The 13,975-nt window shown below is 54.4% G+C and overlaps 2 protein-coding genes across 2 annotated transcripts; one reads left to right on the top strand and one right to left on the bottom strand.

The window, feature by feature from the left end:
• The first annotated feature begins 826 nt into the window (after positions 1-826).
• TGME49_220370 (hypothetical protein) lies at positions 827-8,321 on the top strand. Its single transcript, XM_002371521.2, has one exon. The coding sequence runs from the start codon at positions 3,314-3,316 to the stop codon at positions 6,935-6,937; it is 3,624 nt and encodes a 1,207-aa protein (XP_002371562.1). The 5' UTR covers positions 827-3,313; the 3' UTR covers positions 6,938-8,321.
• TGME49_220380 (hypothetical protein) lies at positions 7,673-13,809 on the bottom strand. The gene is made up of 2 exons (XM_002371522.2): positions 9,550-13,809; positions 7,673-8,910 (listed from the first exon to the last, which is right to left on the bottom strand). The coding sequence occupies exons 1-2, from the start codon at positions 12,369-12,371 to the stop codon at positions 8,574-8,576; spliced, it is 3,159 nt and encodes a 1,052-aa protein (XP_002371563.2). The 5' UTR covers positions 12,372-13,809; the 3' UTR covers positions 7,673-8,573.
• Positions 13,810-13,975: the final 166 nt, after the last annotated feature.

Here is a 13,975-nt window from a genome sequence, read left to right on the forward strand (position 1 = left end):
CGTGCTTGCACAAGAAATTACGGGTGGGACCCTCAACCAGTGACAGAACACTCAGAAGTGCCGGCTGTCTGATCCATAGATTTACAGTACCTGTCAGACAGCGCTGTTCCAACATCTACTTCGTTGTTGCCTATGTTCCGGACGACGCCTATCCCAGCAGAACGCCGACTGAAAACACTTCCATGAATGGCAATTCGACGGGGAAAAAAAAGACTTACCGTGCCATCCGAGTGCTTGTGTGATACCAGGTGCGGTTCGGTACGTTTAAGGATTTTTTAACAGCAGCGTCTGGCAGAGACAACCGACGTTCATCATACATGCACACGGACTGACATTCGTCTTGTACGATTTGTTCTGGATGCCTCACTTTTGCGACGAGCGCGAGACAAACGTTCCAGGTACTAAAAAATGTACGACGCATCTACCTCCACAATGTTATGCCCAGAAGGACTGAAGAAAAACAGAGGGTTTCCGCCCCAGAGAAAGACCTAAAAACCACAGGAGATTGCCGTGCAACGCCCGACAGCGTAAGAATCGTGGAAGGTAGTGTGGGCATCTGCTGATCTGTCTGAAATGGTTGACTGTGCCTTTCGCGCTCTCGGCCGTTTGCTCGAATGTCGCATGTGGCAAGGTGGTGCACAAACTCTCTACTCTTGGTTTTCTCGGTTACCGCGTCGTTCCAGAAGAGAGAGGACCACATCACTGTCCTCACGCGCGACACGAGTGTCCTTTATACAATATATATATATATATATACTTATATATATACTTATATATATACTTATATATATATATATATATATATATATCCGTTGGTTGGCATTTCTTCGATTCAAAACAGGTTCGTGCTTCATATCCAGTGGGCAAGAGAGCGTAAAACCTTCGAGGAGTTGAAGTGAGCCGCGAGTTTCAGAAGGAAAACGTGAGGAAAGCGGACTTTTGAGCTCTCTGGCATCTCTCCGTTTCAGCAGCGAAAGGCAGCAACGCCGGGCGACTGTCCTCCGCAGTCTGACTGGAAGAACATCAGAAAACGAAGAAGAAGAAAAAGAAGGAACCGAGGGACGGAAGACGAGGGAGAAGAAAGATGAAGCAGAGACGAGTAAAGTGCGGGAGGAGAAGGAGAAAGGCGAGGAAAGGAGGGGGAAAGTGCGGTATCGATCGGATGAGACAGACTCTGTCCGACGACTCCTTACTAACTGAGCTCAGTCTTGCAGGTTTTCGCGATTTATACACAAGAGCTGAACCCGTAGCGGTCGAAAGAATGAACAGTGCCCTTGTGTTCCAACAGGGTCGACTCATGCCAGGCATCCACACCTGTGGTCCATCGTACCGTACAGGGGAGTTTCCTCGGGTGGCTAGGCATCGCCTTTCGCAGCCTGTGTGACTTTGTAGACCCGAAACACGGAGATCTCTACAAATTTTCGCGCGTTTCTTCTCAAATGCCATCATGAAGAAGAGACAAATGTGAAAAGTGAGTGACCAATTGCTGTGTGTCTGTGTCTAGATCCGTGCTGCTTTCTCTCGGGGCTGGCTGGGGTTCGTAGTGGACGACGTCTGTGGCTTTTTCAGCAGCTTCGAACTGTGTGTTTTCTCCTTCTTTTTGTATTAAATATAGAGTGGCGGGGAATTTTTTTAAATCTGGTTAAACTGTTTTTGCGAATCCACTCTTCGTTGAAAAACAACAAATTCTAGTTGCCTCGGCCTTCTCTCACCAGCCGACGTCCCCCGCGCCACATCGAGCTGTTCCTTCCTAGCCCCTCAGCGTTTTTTAGAGCGTCGGACATCTCTTTTTGGTGTTCGTGTCCTTTGATGATGTGCCAAGTAAAAGGGATTCTAGGGAACCTGTTTTGCCACGGAAAGCCGTGTTTTTCACGAAAGAAGCCTTTGGACTGTCTGACAAGCCCTTCAACACCTCTGAATGGATCGATGCTATCCGTCCAGTCTCTGAAGACCATCGACAAGGTCCTCGGCAGAGTCGTTTGTTTTCCTTCCTCGTGGCTTTCTTGTCTGACGTATCTCCAGGCGTCGGCAACTCCTCTCTTCCCCTCGGCGTCACTTGCAGCTTTCTCCTTCCGATTTTTTCTGGGATTCCTGCTGTCTGGGGGACATCGTAGCGCGTCAGCCGCGCCGCAGTGTGTAGCGCTGGACTGAGGTGTTGGTATGCGGAAATGATATTTCAGAAGGCACCGGCAAGAAGGCCAAGTGTAAGAGAGTCCACCATTCTCCCTCCTCAGTTCTTTACGGGGGGCTTGGAAAGACAGCGCAACGCATTTTTTGCAAGAGCACAGAGACGCTCGTTCTGAAGTGGGTTCTGAACAGAGGCGCTTGCATTTTCAGAGCGGCGTGTCGGTGTGCTGCTCTGGTCGAGGGCGGTAAGTCGTTAGCTCTGTCGAGCAGTTTCTGAAACTTTTTTCCACTTCTTTTCGTCAAACCCAGACAACTGGTTCATACCCCTGGAGTCGAGCAGGAACACCGCTCGGTTGTCAGAGGAACTCCTCAAAGACAGAGCCCGGCCGGAGTCGGTCTTCGTCAGCCGACAAATACAAAGGGCAAGACTCTCGCCGGGACGGATTCTTGAAATCACACATATCGTTCAAGTCGTGGAGGTCGCCGAGACGATCAGAGTGTCAACTTTTGCCCCCGAGAAACGGAGGCGGTCACTCGGCGGTGAGGGTGAAGAACGCGCGCAGTCTATCCTTGTCTGTCGCTTTCACTTGCCCAGTTGAAGAAAGCGCTCCTAACAGAGGGAGACCAGTCGCAGACCTCAGAGGTGGCGACCCGCGCTGCAGAAGCAGGTAGAAATGACAACGGAGAAGACCGAGGAGGAGAACAGGGCGCATCGGGAGAAAGGGGACATCGAAAAGCAATGGTGAATTCAAGTTCTTGACACACACTGCAACACGTGAAGGTTGGCAAAGCTCGGCAGACTGCTCTAACGCGAGTGTTGTGTCTTCGACGTTTCGTCTTGGATCAGGGGAGGAGGAGAGAAGACCACGAAACCCTTCACTTTCTCACAAGCGGCAAAAAGTCTGTTGCTTCCACGGGAGACTCGGACCGGCTCTCCCAGGTTTCCTCAGGATTTTCCCGCAACAATGAACATTTTTCTCCACGGTGTGTCGTCGCCGATACGAGAGAAAGACCCTGTTTTTCTGTGCCTTCTTCGTTCAGTTTTCTTCTTTCTTGGGGGGTAGATGGACACGGCGTCTCGCCGCAAGACCGAAGAAAACATCGCACGTGGGGGGGAGAAAGACTCAACGGGCTTTGTCGAGAATCAAGGTTCTTCGCTGAAGGCTCAGGTGCTTCTCCAGAGAAAATGGAGGCTCTGAGTCGCGGTAAACTTCCAGGAAGCAACGAGGACAAAAAGGCCTCCTTCACACCTCCGGCGGTCTTCAGCGAGCACCGACGAGGTGTCTGCGAGAACAGGAAAGAGGCAAGTGCCACGGGGGATGCGATGTTGTCGTTTCGCTTTCCCAGAAGCCGAGGTACTGCCTCTGGTACCCCGACAGACTCACCAACATACGCGCAAGAGGGTTTTCTCGTCTGTGCAATCGAGGAATCCACAGGGCGCACGAAAGAGGCAGAAGAAGTTTGGGGAGCACAGGAATTTGACCATGCGGAAGAGGAGTTCCGTCAGGGAGCAGAATCCAGAGAGGACAGACAAGGCTGTGGCGGGGCAAGAGTCCAAGCTGACCGAGCGCTGGACAGCGAGACTCGTTCGTCCGAACCTAACGCGTCGGTTTCACGTCCTGTAGAGGACGAGACACCTCGTCGCTCTGCGGGTGAAGATTCAGACGAAGAGGAGGCGCCTCGACCGCCGCCTCTTTGTCTCTCGTCTGTCGCCACATGCGCTGCTGTGCCCCCTTCGCCTGGAATCCTGCGCCCTTGGCTCCACTCGGCTTACCCTCCGTGCAGCAGAGCCGTTTCCAGCAGAGACATCGTCCCCCCGTACCAACTGCTTCCTCTCCGAGGCAAACCACGCGGAGGAGACGTTCACCGTGGCCGCGCTTCCCCGCTGTTCGACGAGACTCTCTCTCGATCTCTGGGTCTCTCGTCGGGAGATCGACTTGCTGAAACGAGAAGAAGGGAGAGCGCAGGAGCTGAACCCCTCCCAAACAATGAGTTTCTTGTCAATCGTTCGAGCATGCGGAGTGCCGGGCAGCGCCACCTTGAAGGACGACGCAAGAGGGACGGAGACAGAATTGGAGACACAGCTTCACGGGAGACGAAGGCAAGAGGGGTGGAGAGAGAGCCCGCCGGGAGCGGTCTCCCCGACGCTCGCGCTGGAGGCTACGGCGAGGACGCGGAATGTAGAGAAACGAAGACGCGGCCGAGCGGCGTCTGCGACCTGGGGCGCGACCCAGGTCGTGTTCTTTCGAGTTCTCGGTGCTGTGCAGATCCCGCTGTGGTCGCCGCGCGTGGGTTGCCGGCGAATGGAAAAGAAGAGGAAACTCTCGTCGTTTCTCCCTGGTCTGAACAGCTGGGCGAACCGTCGCTTTCTCCTCCAAAGCCTTGTCTTTCGTCACTGCCCAGGTCATGTTCTTCTCCGTCCTTCTCTGGCTCACCCTCCGTCGTTCAGCCGCAGACGTCAACGCCGCTTCCTGGAAGAAGAGGTCGCCACAGCAAAACTGTGTGTTTCTCAGAGACAACAATAGCTGGTTCCGTGGCCCCCTTTTCTCTCGTGGCGAGACAACGCGAAGAAAGAAGGCGTCGAGATGCACAGCTGGCGAAGGTGCTCTTCCGGTGGATCGGTCCTTCTGCAGGGAGCCCAGAGGGGTTGGAGGATGACAAAGAGAAGTACATGTTCCCCTCAGTTTTCTTTCCTCGCGCACGGCGCCAGTCCGGGCTCGCGTCTCCGCCGCTCGCGTTGATAAAGCGGCAGCAAATTGTTTCAGCCTTCTACGCGCAGAAGGACAGGCGCGCGGCTCGACGATGGCGGTCGCTCTCGACAGACAAGCAGCGGTCGGGAAGGACAGCTCGGGGACAGAGCGCCGGCGCGGCGAGAGGCCAGGAGGAACGAAAAACTTTAAACGAAGCCGAGATGAGTCTGCTCGAACCCCAGGTTTTGTTGACCAGCGAAGATCTGTCTGTGCTGCCGGGTCTCTGGGGCTGGCCGTGGTACCACGCAATCTACGGGGGGTTAGGTCAGGGACAGGCAGCCCAACATGAGTTGATTCAGCTCCGAGATCAGCGGAGAAATCTGTCGAGAGAGGTACAGAAGATCGTCCCGGCACTCACGGAATGGCGGGAAACTGTAGAGGCGGAACGCGATTCTCTGGTGAGTTTGGAGAGAACGCGAGAGGTTCTGGAGGCCCGAACTCGCGAGAAACTTGCCCTGATTGAAGAGGAGATCGACAGTGAGAAGCGGCGCGCGACGCATCTCAAGGCGCTTCTGCAGGAGGCGAGGGAGGAAAACGAATCCCTTCACGCCCTCCTCCCAGAACGAGAGGGACGGATACGCCAGCTACAAGACGCCCTAAGGGATAGGGCCTGGGAGTGGACTGAGAGCGAGGAGCGTCTGTTAGGAGAAAAACAGGACCTCGAACTCAAACTCCGAGAACAAGAAGAACGTCTTAGAGTGCAGGACGCGCGCACGAAAGAACAAACCGCCCTCATCTCAGCCCTCTCCGAACAAGCAGACGGCCGCCGAGGAACTCCTCTTGGCAAGCGACTGTTCGACTTCCAAGCAAACCGAGCCACAGACAAGCGAGAACCAGAGACGGCACATGGAGTCTTTAGCGCTACGACTCACAGGGAACGTAGGTCATCAAGCCATCGGCAAGAGATGGATTCCATAGAGAAGCTGAGAGAGTTGTATGTCAAGGCAGAAGATAAGTCACGACATCGTTCGCGGCTGTCCGAGCGTCGCACTGTGACGCTTGCGTCTCCGGTAGGGACGAGAGCCGCTTCGGCATTCGAGGAGAAGAAATGCGTGAAAGCGAAACCCGAGGTTTCTGCAAGAGCGAGAAGTCGTGAGGTGGATCGGCTGGAGCAGAAAGCACAAGCTCATCCAGACGACGAGACACTGTCGGATATCATGCGTCGAAAAGTGAAGCAAACCCTGATGACACGCATCGACAGGCAATCTCGCGATTTAGCAGAGTTGCTCCATGACCCGCTGCTCGACCGAAGCGTGAGTCTGTCGCAACTCGAAGCGCCGAGCCGGCCGACGTCCCCCGCCGCGGCTGCGGCCGCGCGGCGGGCCGCCGCCTGGCTAGGTGGGCCCGAGGAGTCCCCCGAAGGAACCGGAGTGGGCCGGTTAATTTCTGCGGCGTATCTGAACTCGTACAAGCATGCGAAGGAGCGACTGCCGCGTCTCGTGCCTGACCTTCCCGAGGACGTCCTAAAGACCCCGAAATATGCGTTCGGAGACTTCTCAAGAAGGACCTCGGATCGCGTGGGACCTGGCCGGCGCCTCCTGTCTCCTCGGGCGCCACAGGCGGTCGTGCGTCCGCAAATGGCGGACCAGGACGTCCGGACCGTCCCCTCAATGCTCTTCGTGGGCCGCGGGGAGCAGCGAGAGAAGGGCGAGGGGAGAGCAGGCGTTGTAGATTGGGATGCCCACCGCGACGTTGGAAAAATGAAGGACAGAGAACTCACCAGAGAAGAAATCATTCAGAGAGCATTCGGAAAAGCCGCAATGCCGCACCAGTTCTCCGCCGCGCGCTCGACGCCGCCTTCCAGGGGGAGAGCGGAGACAGGAGAGCAGAGCCCCGAGGCCCAGAGCGCCCGTGGGAGACACAGGGACCAAGGGGACGGAGACACCGAGGAGCTGACAGAACTGCAACAAATGCGAAGAGCCAAAGCAGAAGCTCTGCTCCTTCACCTGAAACTCGGTGTCGCCGCAACTCAGGCAGACCTAGAGGCCCTCAAGTCAACAGTCAAAAAACAGAAAGATGCCCTTTCAGAGCGTCATCGGGCCTATCTTCTGGCGAGATAAATACCAAGTCAAATACTAGAAGACCCGATGGGCCGCAGTCCGAATAGGCGAGAGAGGCGTTGGCATTATTCGTATGAAAACGCGATTTGAAAAACCTGCCTTCTAGCTTACGAAGGCATGGAAAGACATCTTTCTCCGTTCGATGTCGAGCAACCAAGAGGCCCCGACGCGAGTCAAGAGCTCCGCTGTCTCTGATGTGTGCTGAGAAAAGCCGGACAGAAGCGGGGAAGTCGAACCGGGTATCACGAAAGTGACTGAGGAAATGCAAAGGTGCTTTGAATACGATATGCTTGGAGAGATGAAACGAGTTATCACAAACATTGGTCTGAGGCGCGAAGGTTCTCCAAGAGTTGGCGTTTCCGAGGCGGAGGTATCCGAGGAATAGGGGTTTGTGTTTTTGTAGAAATGAGGGGAAACCTGTTTTTCTGCTTTGCTGTCCTTTGGCGTTCTGCGGCTGCTAACACGTGCAGGACGTCAGAGCACGGAGGCCCTTCTCTGACTGCAGGCGATCTTCTGAGATATCCAAGGTTGGAGCATAGACTCGAGATTCGAGGTTGATAGAGAAAAATGTAGGAAACTGTACAGGCTCAAGAGGACCCATTTGTTTTCGTGTAGGCTTTTTCGACATTTCTGTTCACTTTTCGTTGAAGAATAGGGAGGCGTGGTTTCTTGAAAGCGCCGCTAGTTGACGCCTTTCGTGCCAGTCTGCAAGCGTTCTGAGTTCCCGTGAACTTCAGAAAAACGCACAAGATTGAACTGTATAGAGCCGAGTACTTCCAGAAAAGTCTAATGTTTTTCGACACCCTATTACACGTGCTTTTCTTTCGCGGTAGTCTACCAGCAGGCGGGGAAAGAGACCCGTAACCCTATGCGGCAGCAGATCCCCTTTATTTGCACAGGGAAATCAGGAAAACTGTTCAAGTATATGGTAGCGACATCTGCATGAGACCCGCCTGTGGGCCGTGTACATACGGCTGAGCTCGTAGATATACAGAGTGTCCTGGAACGTCTACTACTCGTGTAGACAGAGAGGAATTCGGCGCTACGTTTCAAACGCATTTGACGGTGCACAATGTCTGAACCGTGACCAAAGCTCATTTTCTACAACGACACTCGATGAACGTGACAGAGAATCCAGATCAGATGCTCAACAAGGCGCCGAGTGGCACTCCAGCCGCGCATCATTCGCAGATTTCGTCGCCCTTTCGCTACTATCCCTGCAGTTTCTTCCTGGCGGAAACGGCGTCAGCGACGCAAAGCAGCAAAAACACAACACCACCACGAAATGGAAATGCCCGGAAAACACACGCCCGACCGCTGGAGACTCTCCACGGTGTACCCTGGCGGTGTCCCACATCGGAGAACGAAACTCCCTCACAACTTTTTCCACTAACAGTTGAGAAGAAACACACCCGAGAGTTTGAGTCAGCGTGAACGCACCAATTCCCCGACAAATGCATTTGATGTCTACAGCGCCCTCTCAAGTGCGTCGTGTACAGCCCTTTCTTTCTTCGCAGTCACGGCGACTGCGAACCTACGAGGCGTTGTGTGTTCACGACACGTTCACATGTTCTCCCTTTACGATGTGTTTCATTTGAAAGCTGCAAGACACCAGCCAGGGAACGCGACTCAGAACCTAGTCGTGTACGGCTCTTCGCAGCCAGAGAACAAGACTGGCGCAAATGAGGATGTAGCAAATGAGTGACCGCACGATGGCTCTCGACCGCCTGCCGTCTCCATCCGAGCAGCAGCAGAGAGAGCGGACGAAAAGCAGAAAAATTCCAGATCTCACAGACCGGTTTTTGCCGGTAGCACAGAAGGTGGAGCCCCCGGAACGACGTGTGATCTCCAGAGTCTGCTCTGAGAAATCAAACGCTGCACATTCGGTCACGTCTGCATCGAAATCTGCCATGAAAGAAACCAGGTCCTCGTCCGGATCGTGGATAGCGGCACCAATGTGCTGTTTCCAACTCCTGTGGAGAAAGTAGGCGGAAAACGGAAAAACAAGGCAGTGTGTGGTGACTGCGTGGAAGCTGAACAAACCTGATAATTGAAGTAAGTGTTCTCCCGAAAAAGAACAGTTCTGCGATTAAATTCAGGAGCCAGAAAGCGGAAATGCCGCAACCACTAATGCCATCCGCCAGTTGCCCCTAGACACCACGGCTGGAACACGCACTTGTGGAAACACACCACGAAGTTAGAGGGGTGAAACTGGCGGTGAGAAGCATGTGATCAAAAAGTGAATCATGTGTGGGATGGGCGACGTAAGCATGGAAAGTACAGCTTCAGCTACTCTTGATGTTAACTTCACGTTATCGAGTTCATAAGCAAGAAACGGCTCCCTCACTTGAAGCGTCCAAAACTTCTATCCGCTCAACGCAAGTTTCCACTCGTTTCAGGACTCAACTGTTTTAAGCAGGCCAGTGGCGTGGTGGTGTACAGCGACCACAGACAACTTGGTTGTCAGTATCTCATAAATGGAGTGGTACTCGATATCCTAGCGGCTATCATGTCTCTGTTTACTGCTGGCTGTGTGTGTCTCAATCTGAAGTTATCTTCAGTATCGTAGGTCCTCCTTTCTCTCTTTCTTCAAATTGAGTCGCTGAACTTACTCCGATCTCTGTAGCGCCCGGATCTTGGAACCGACGGCGACAAGACTGACGAGGCTTCGCCGAAGAGGTTCACTCTCGTTTCGATGTTTTCTCGCTGCTTCCTTGTGAGTCTCTGCCTGCCTCAACAGCGCGGTGTATTGTTGCAGCAGGCGTTTCCTCGCGGCTGCGTTGACAGCCCACGTTTGCTTTGCCTTCGCTGCCTGGATAAACAGCTCGTTTTCGCGCCCAAACACGCTCACCTCACTCCCCTTCGAGCCTTGCCGAGCAGGAAGTGGCGTATCACTCTCGTCAGTCCTTCGTCTGTCTACCGCGACCGACAGAGAGCTGAGTCTGTGAGGAGAAAGACGAAGAGAGCGCACGCGACACCGGGCTTGCAATTCGCGGAAATATCTTTCCTGGGAAGATCCCTTTGTTTTAGAGCCATGGGTGTTAAACACCCTCAAGAAATCCTCAACACTACCAGGCCTGCAGCTGCCCTCATCCCTGTCCGCATGAGAAGCATGCCGTCGTTCAGAATACTTTTTCTGTCTGGTTCCCTGTTTCGGTCGCCTGGGGTACACATTGACAGCCACGACTTCGTCGACCTGTTTGTCTTCAAACGCGTCTCCATCATCAGGCAAATGCCCTTTCTGGAAAGTGTGAAACAACTGCCCGGAGTTCCTGAGAAGCCTCGACGTTTTCGGCGCCTCCGCCTCGATTGGCGGGACGGTCGAGAAACCGGGTTCTGCCTCGCTCCTCTCAGTGGCGGAGAAGGCCGTCAGAGACACCGGAGGTCCAAAACACACAGCCTTGACCGTCGCTTCTCCCGTGGATCCTCCTCCGACGAAAGAGAGGCTCGAGTTCTGCTCGCTTAGTGACACCCTCGCTTGCTGTAAGGTGGTTAGGGAAACAACTGTTGGCACTTCTCTACATTCCTGATCCTGGGGGGATCTAGGGCCTTGAAGATCGGATCCAGCCGCATCCGCCAGAGAAGCTGGTGAGGAGCAGGAGGCGGTGTCATCGGATCCGCCGACTGAAGTGTCCGCGTCGTCCCGTCTGCTTGGTGCTGGCATCTCGAGGAGTGAAAGGCCTAGGTGTGACAGTGCGTCACGCTTCCCCGTTAACGGGTTTTGGTCGCATTGTTCGTGTAAGTAAGTCGCCTGAACCTGTTCATAACTCTCCGTCTGTTCTGACACAGACGCCAAGGCCGACAGGAGCCCGGCTGCGTCTTTGGGGTGTCGAGACACTTCGTCGCGCAGCCACTCGGGAGAACCGGGGTACCGCGTGTGGGGCGCGTCTACCCAATTCCCGGAATTCGGTGAAGCCAACCCAGGGACAGACGGCTCCGGTGAAGAGTCTAGGGAAAAGCCAACCGGTGCATGCGGTGAACCACAGCCGTCTTTACGTACGCCCACCTCGCAAAAGGCCGAAGTTCCGCTCCCTAGTTGTAAGATACAAGCAGCATCACCTGATTTCTCGTGTTGAAAGGGACCCTGGACAGTTTTTCGTTCAGACAATTCTGGAAACGCAGTCGCCCCGTAGTGAGCATCCAAGTTCGGAGAGATAGAAACGGATCCGTTTGCACCCGAGTGCGCAACTTCTTCTAGCTGCACGCAAACGCGTTCGTCGCGCGCACTCTGCCCCCCAGGGGCGGTCGAGGAGCATGCGTTTCGTAAAGAGAACGCACCTCCCCCCAAAATATCAGATCCCTCAGCTTCGCCTTCATACTGTGCCTCGAGGTCCGTCTCTTCATCCAACGTCAACTGTTCCGCAACTGAACTTACGACAGTCGCTGTCCGCCTTTCTTTGCCTTCTTCACACTTCTCGCAGTCTCCGCACCACGTTTTCTCCGACCTTGTGAACTCTCTGAAAGCCCGGGGTGAAATTTGTCCTTGGTATCCACCACTTTCGAACGGCAGATACCTGTCTGCCAGACTCCTGTCGACAGCTCTGTTCGCCTCTTGCCGCTGGGCCTCTGGTTCAAAACACCCTGAGGCAGAGCAACTCCCGTGGAAGCCCTCGTCCCGACGTACGAACCCTTCTCGTCCAAACGCCGCGGTCCGTCTAACTGCGGCAGAGGCGGTGACAGCGGCCGCACTCGCTGCCGCGGCAGCTGCAGCCGCTGCAGCTGCTGCTTGGACGTTGGAGTGGCTTACGCTAACTGTTCCAAAGACAGTGGCCGGTGTACAGTTGGTATAATGGAGATCCTCGGCTGCGCCGTTTGTCGGATAGAACCCTGTCGGTGTTCCGAGTTTTGAGGTGCGGAAATGGGATTGAGGCAACAGGGCCTCCCGTTCCCCATCTGAAGAGCCGGCAGGCGCCTGGACGTTTGACTGGCACGCCGCAGGGGCGTTGAGACGGAGCGGCGAAGCGGCGCCAGCGTCTTGGGAGGCTGTAGAAGAGGCAGATCTATCGGGTGCTAGAGTCATTGGAAGACGTGGACGGTGTGGAAAAGTGGCGATTGCGGAAGGTACACACGTTGGGAAAGTGGAGTGCGAACTCCGGCCCGGATGAGAAGCGAAGGAAGGCACGAAGTCTAGATGAGAATGAGCAGACGAAAATGAGGAAGGCGCAAGTTGAGATGTAGGATCACAGAGTTCTGCCGATAGAGGCCTACAACGGCCATTGGCGGCGGGACGCAAAGTCTCGAGCTCGCGGGAGACCATCTGCCTACTCCACTCGGGCCTGCCGCTGGCATGCTGCTCAAACTGGGGATTCCTGTCGTGTGAATTCACAAACGACGCGGATCCAGAGGCGAGACAAGCGGCTCCAGAGCGAATGTCTTCCCCGCTTCCGCTGGCGGATGCCCTGCAAGCCTCCCTGGCGTCCCCTGGCGGCCACATGCGAGCATCCACACTCGCGCGCTTGACGTCGCACCGCTTCGCAGTTAACGTTGGAGAAACGCTTCTACCGCCGGCTTCGTTGCATATTATCCGTAATCTGTGTCTTTTGCATGGAGACACACGGAGGGAAAGACCGATCACAGTAGAGCTGACGACGGGAGAAATCACTCATTCTGCTCGTGAAGAGGCCCTCGCAGAAGATCGCCGGTGCGCTAGAAAAACGAACTAACGCTTCAGTCCGTGGGACCCGCTGCGCTGAAAAAGACATCAGTTAAGTCAAGATAGCGAAATGGATGAGAAATAACTTTGACGAAAAGGCAAGGCTATAATTTGAAACAATCGGTGGCGGCAGCCCCGTGAACCCATAACGTCGTGTCAGTTCGGATAAAACGGCGTGCGGATCACCGGGTGTACTTACAACTGAATGCCAAGAAGAGTGCCTCTCCAAAAAATTACCGGTTATGCGCATCTCAATCTTGTCGAGATGTCTTGTCTGAGGAGAGGCTGACAGGAGATAATCAACGGCAGTCCCCCCTCCCCTACTATCTGTTAGAGTCTATCCACTAAATCGGGTGGAACAGATGAATCCGCACTGCAGAATGGGCAAAGAAGCCGAAACAATGCCCAAGCAACGCCACCTAATGACGCTTTTACGTGAGCCACTTGCTGTTCATTGTGCGAAAGTTACGGGTTCTCGTTTTTTAAAAACTCCCAGGCACCGGTGCTCTCCTTAACGTGGCTGGCGGGAAACGTCGGAAAGACTTACGGGGAAGAGACTGGGGAGACACGGGTGACAGCTGCAAAGCCGTCGGACGCCAGAAATCCAAGCTCCGGCAAAACGGACTGAAGACTTGAATGAAAGTTTGCAACAAAACGAAGACTGTCCTCTAAGACCGTTCACACGAGCATTGAGACGCGGATGCCTCTCGATATCGCGGTGGTCACGGCCGAGTGCTCCAGGTGCAGCGCCCTTTACAAAAAACGGGGTTCTCACACAGAGGAATTACAGTGTGATTGAAGAATCCTTGGACACAGAACACGCAAGTTTCTAGGAGACCTGCCAGCTTTCAGCGCGCAGTATCTCGCTAACTCGCGCACCGATGGCAATCGACACTCGAAACACTGGATCCGTAAGAAGTCCACCGTCTCGGGTGGAGGCATGCTTTGCATATCGGTGTTACAGGACACCCTGGCGTTTTGCTTAAAAGAGTCTGCAGGAGACCTGATACTATACACAAGTATCGAAAGAAAGTGTGGTCCACCAGCTTTTTTTTCTACGAACAAAGCAGGTGGCGTGACAGGGTGCCATGAACACTCTTGGCTAGCCGTACGTCTGTTGGGGGGCGGAAGGGGGAGGGTGAAAGGAGGGAGGCGCAGGGTTCTGCACTGTGGTATCTTCCTGTGGAAGTTTGACGAACATGCCGAAAGGTCAAAAATGTGATTCCCTGTGAACAGAGGCAGCAAGAACCACTTTACATCACGGGTGGCATGCTGCTCCGAGCCGCCCGATATAGCTCCCGCCCAAGTCACCCACTTCGAATGGAGCGAACGGTATAAAAGCCGAAAGACACGCGTCTTAACAACGGTGTCAATAATGGGCTGCA

Source organism: Toxoplasma gondii, chromosome V (assembly GCF_000006565.2).
Source record: "Toxoplasma gondii ME49 chromosome V, whole genome shotgun sequence".
NCBI lineage: Eukaryota > Apicomplexa > Conoidasida > Eucoccidiorida > Sarcocystidae > Toxoplasma > Toxoplasma gondii.

What these genes read in the sequence shown, in the direction of transcription:
- TGME49_220370 (XM_002371521.2), top strand. Translation starts at nt 3,314, where the DNA reads ATGGAGGCTCTGAGTCGCGGTAAACTTCCAGGAAGCAACGAGGACAAA.
- TGME49_220380 (XM_002371522.2), bottom strand. Translation starts at nt 12,371, where the DNA reads ATGTGGCCGCCAGGGGACGCCAGGGAGGCTTGCAGGGCATCCGCCAGC. An exon ending in CGGGCGCTACAGAGATCGGA is followed by an intron (nt 8,911 to 9,549) that starts GTAAGTTCAGCG and finishes CTTTCTCCACAG; the next exon opens with GAGTTGGAAACAGCACATTG.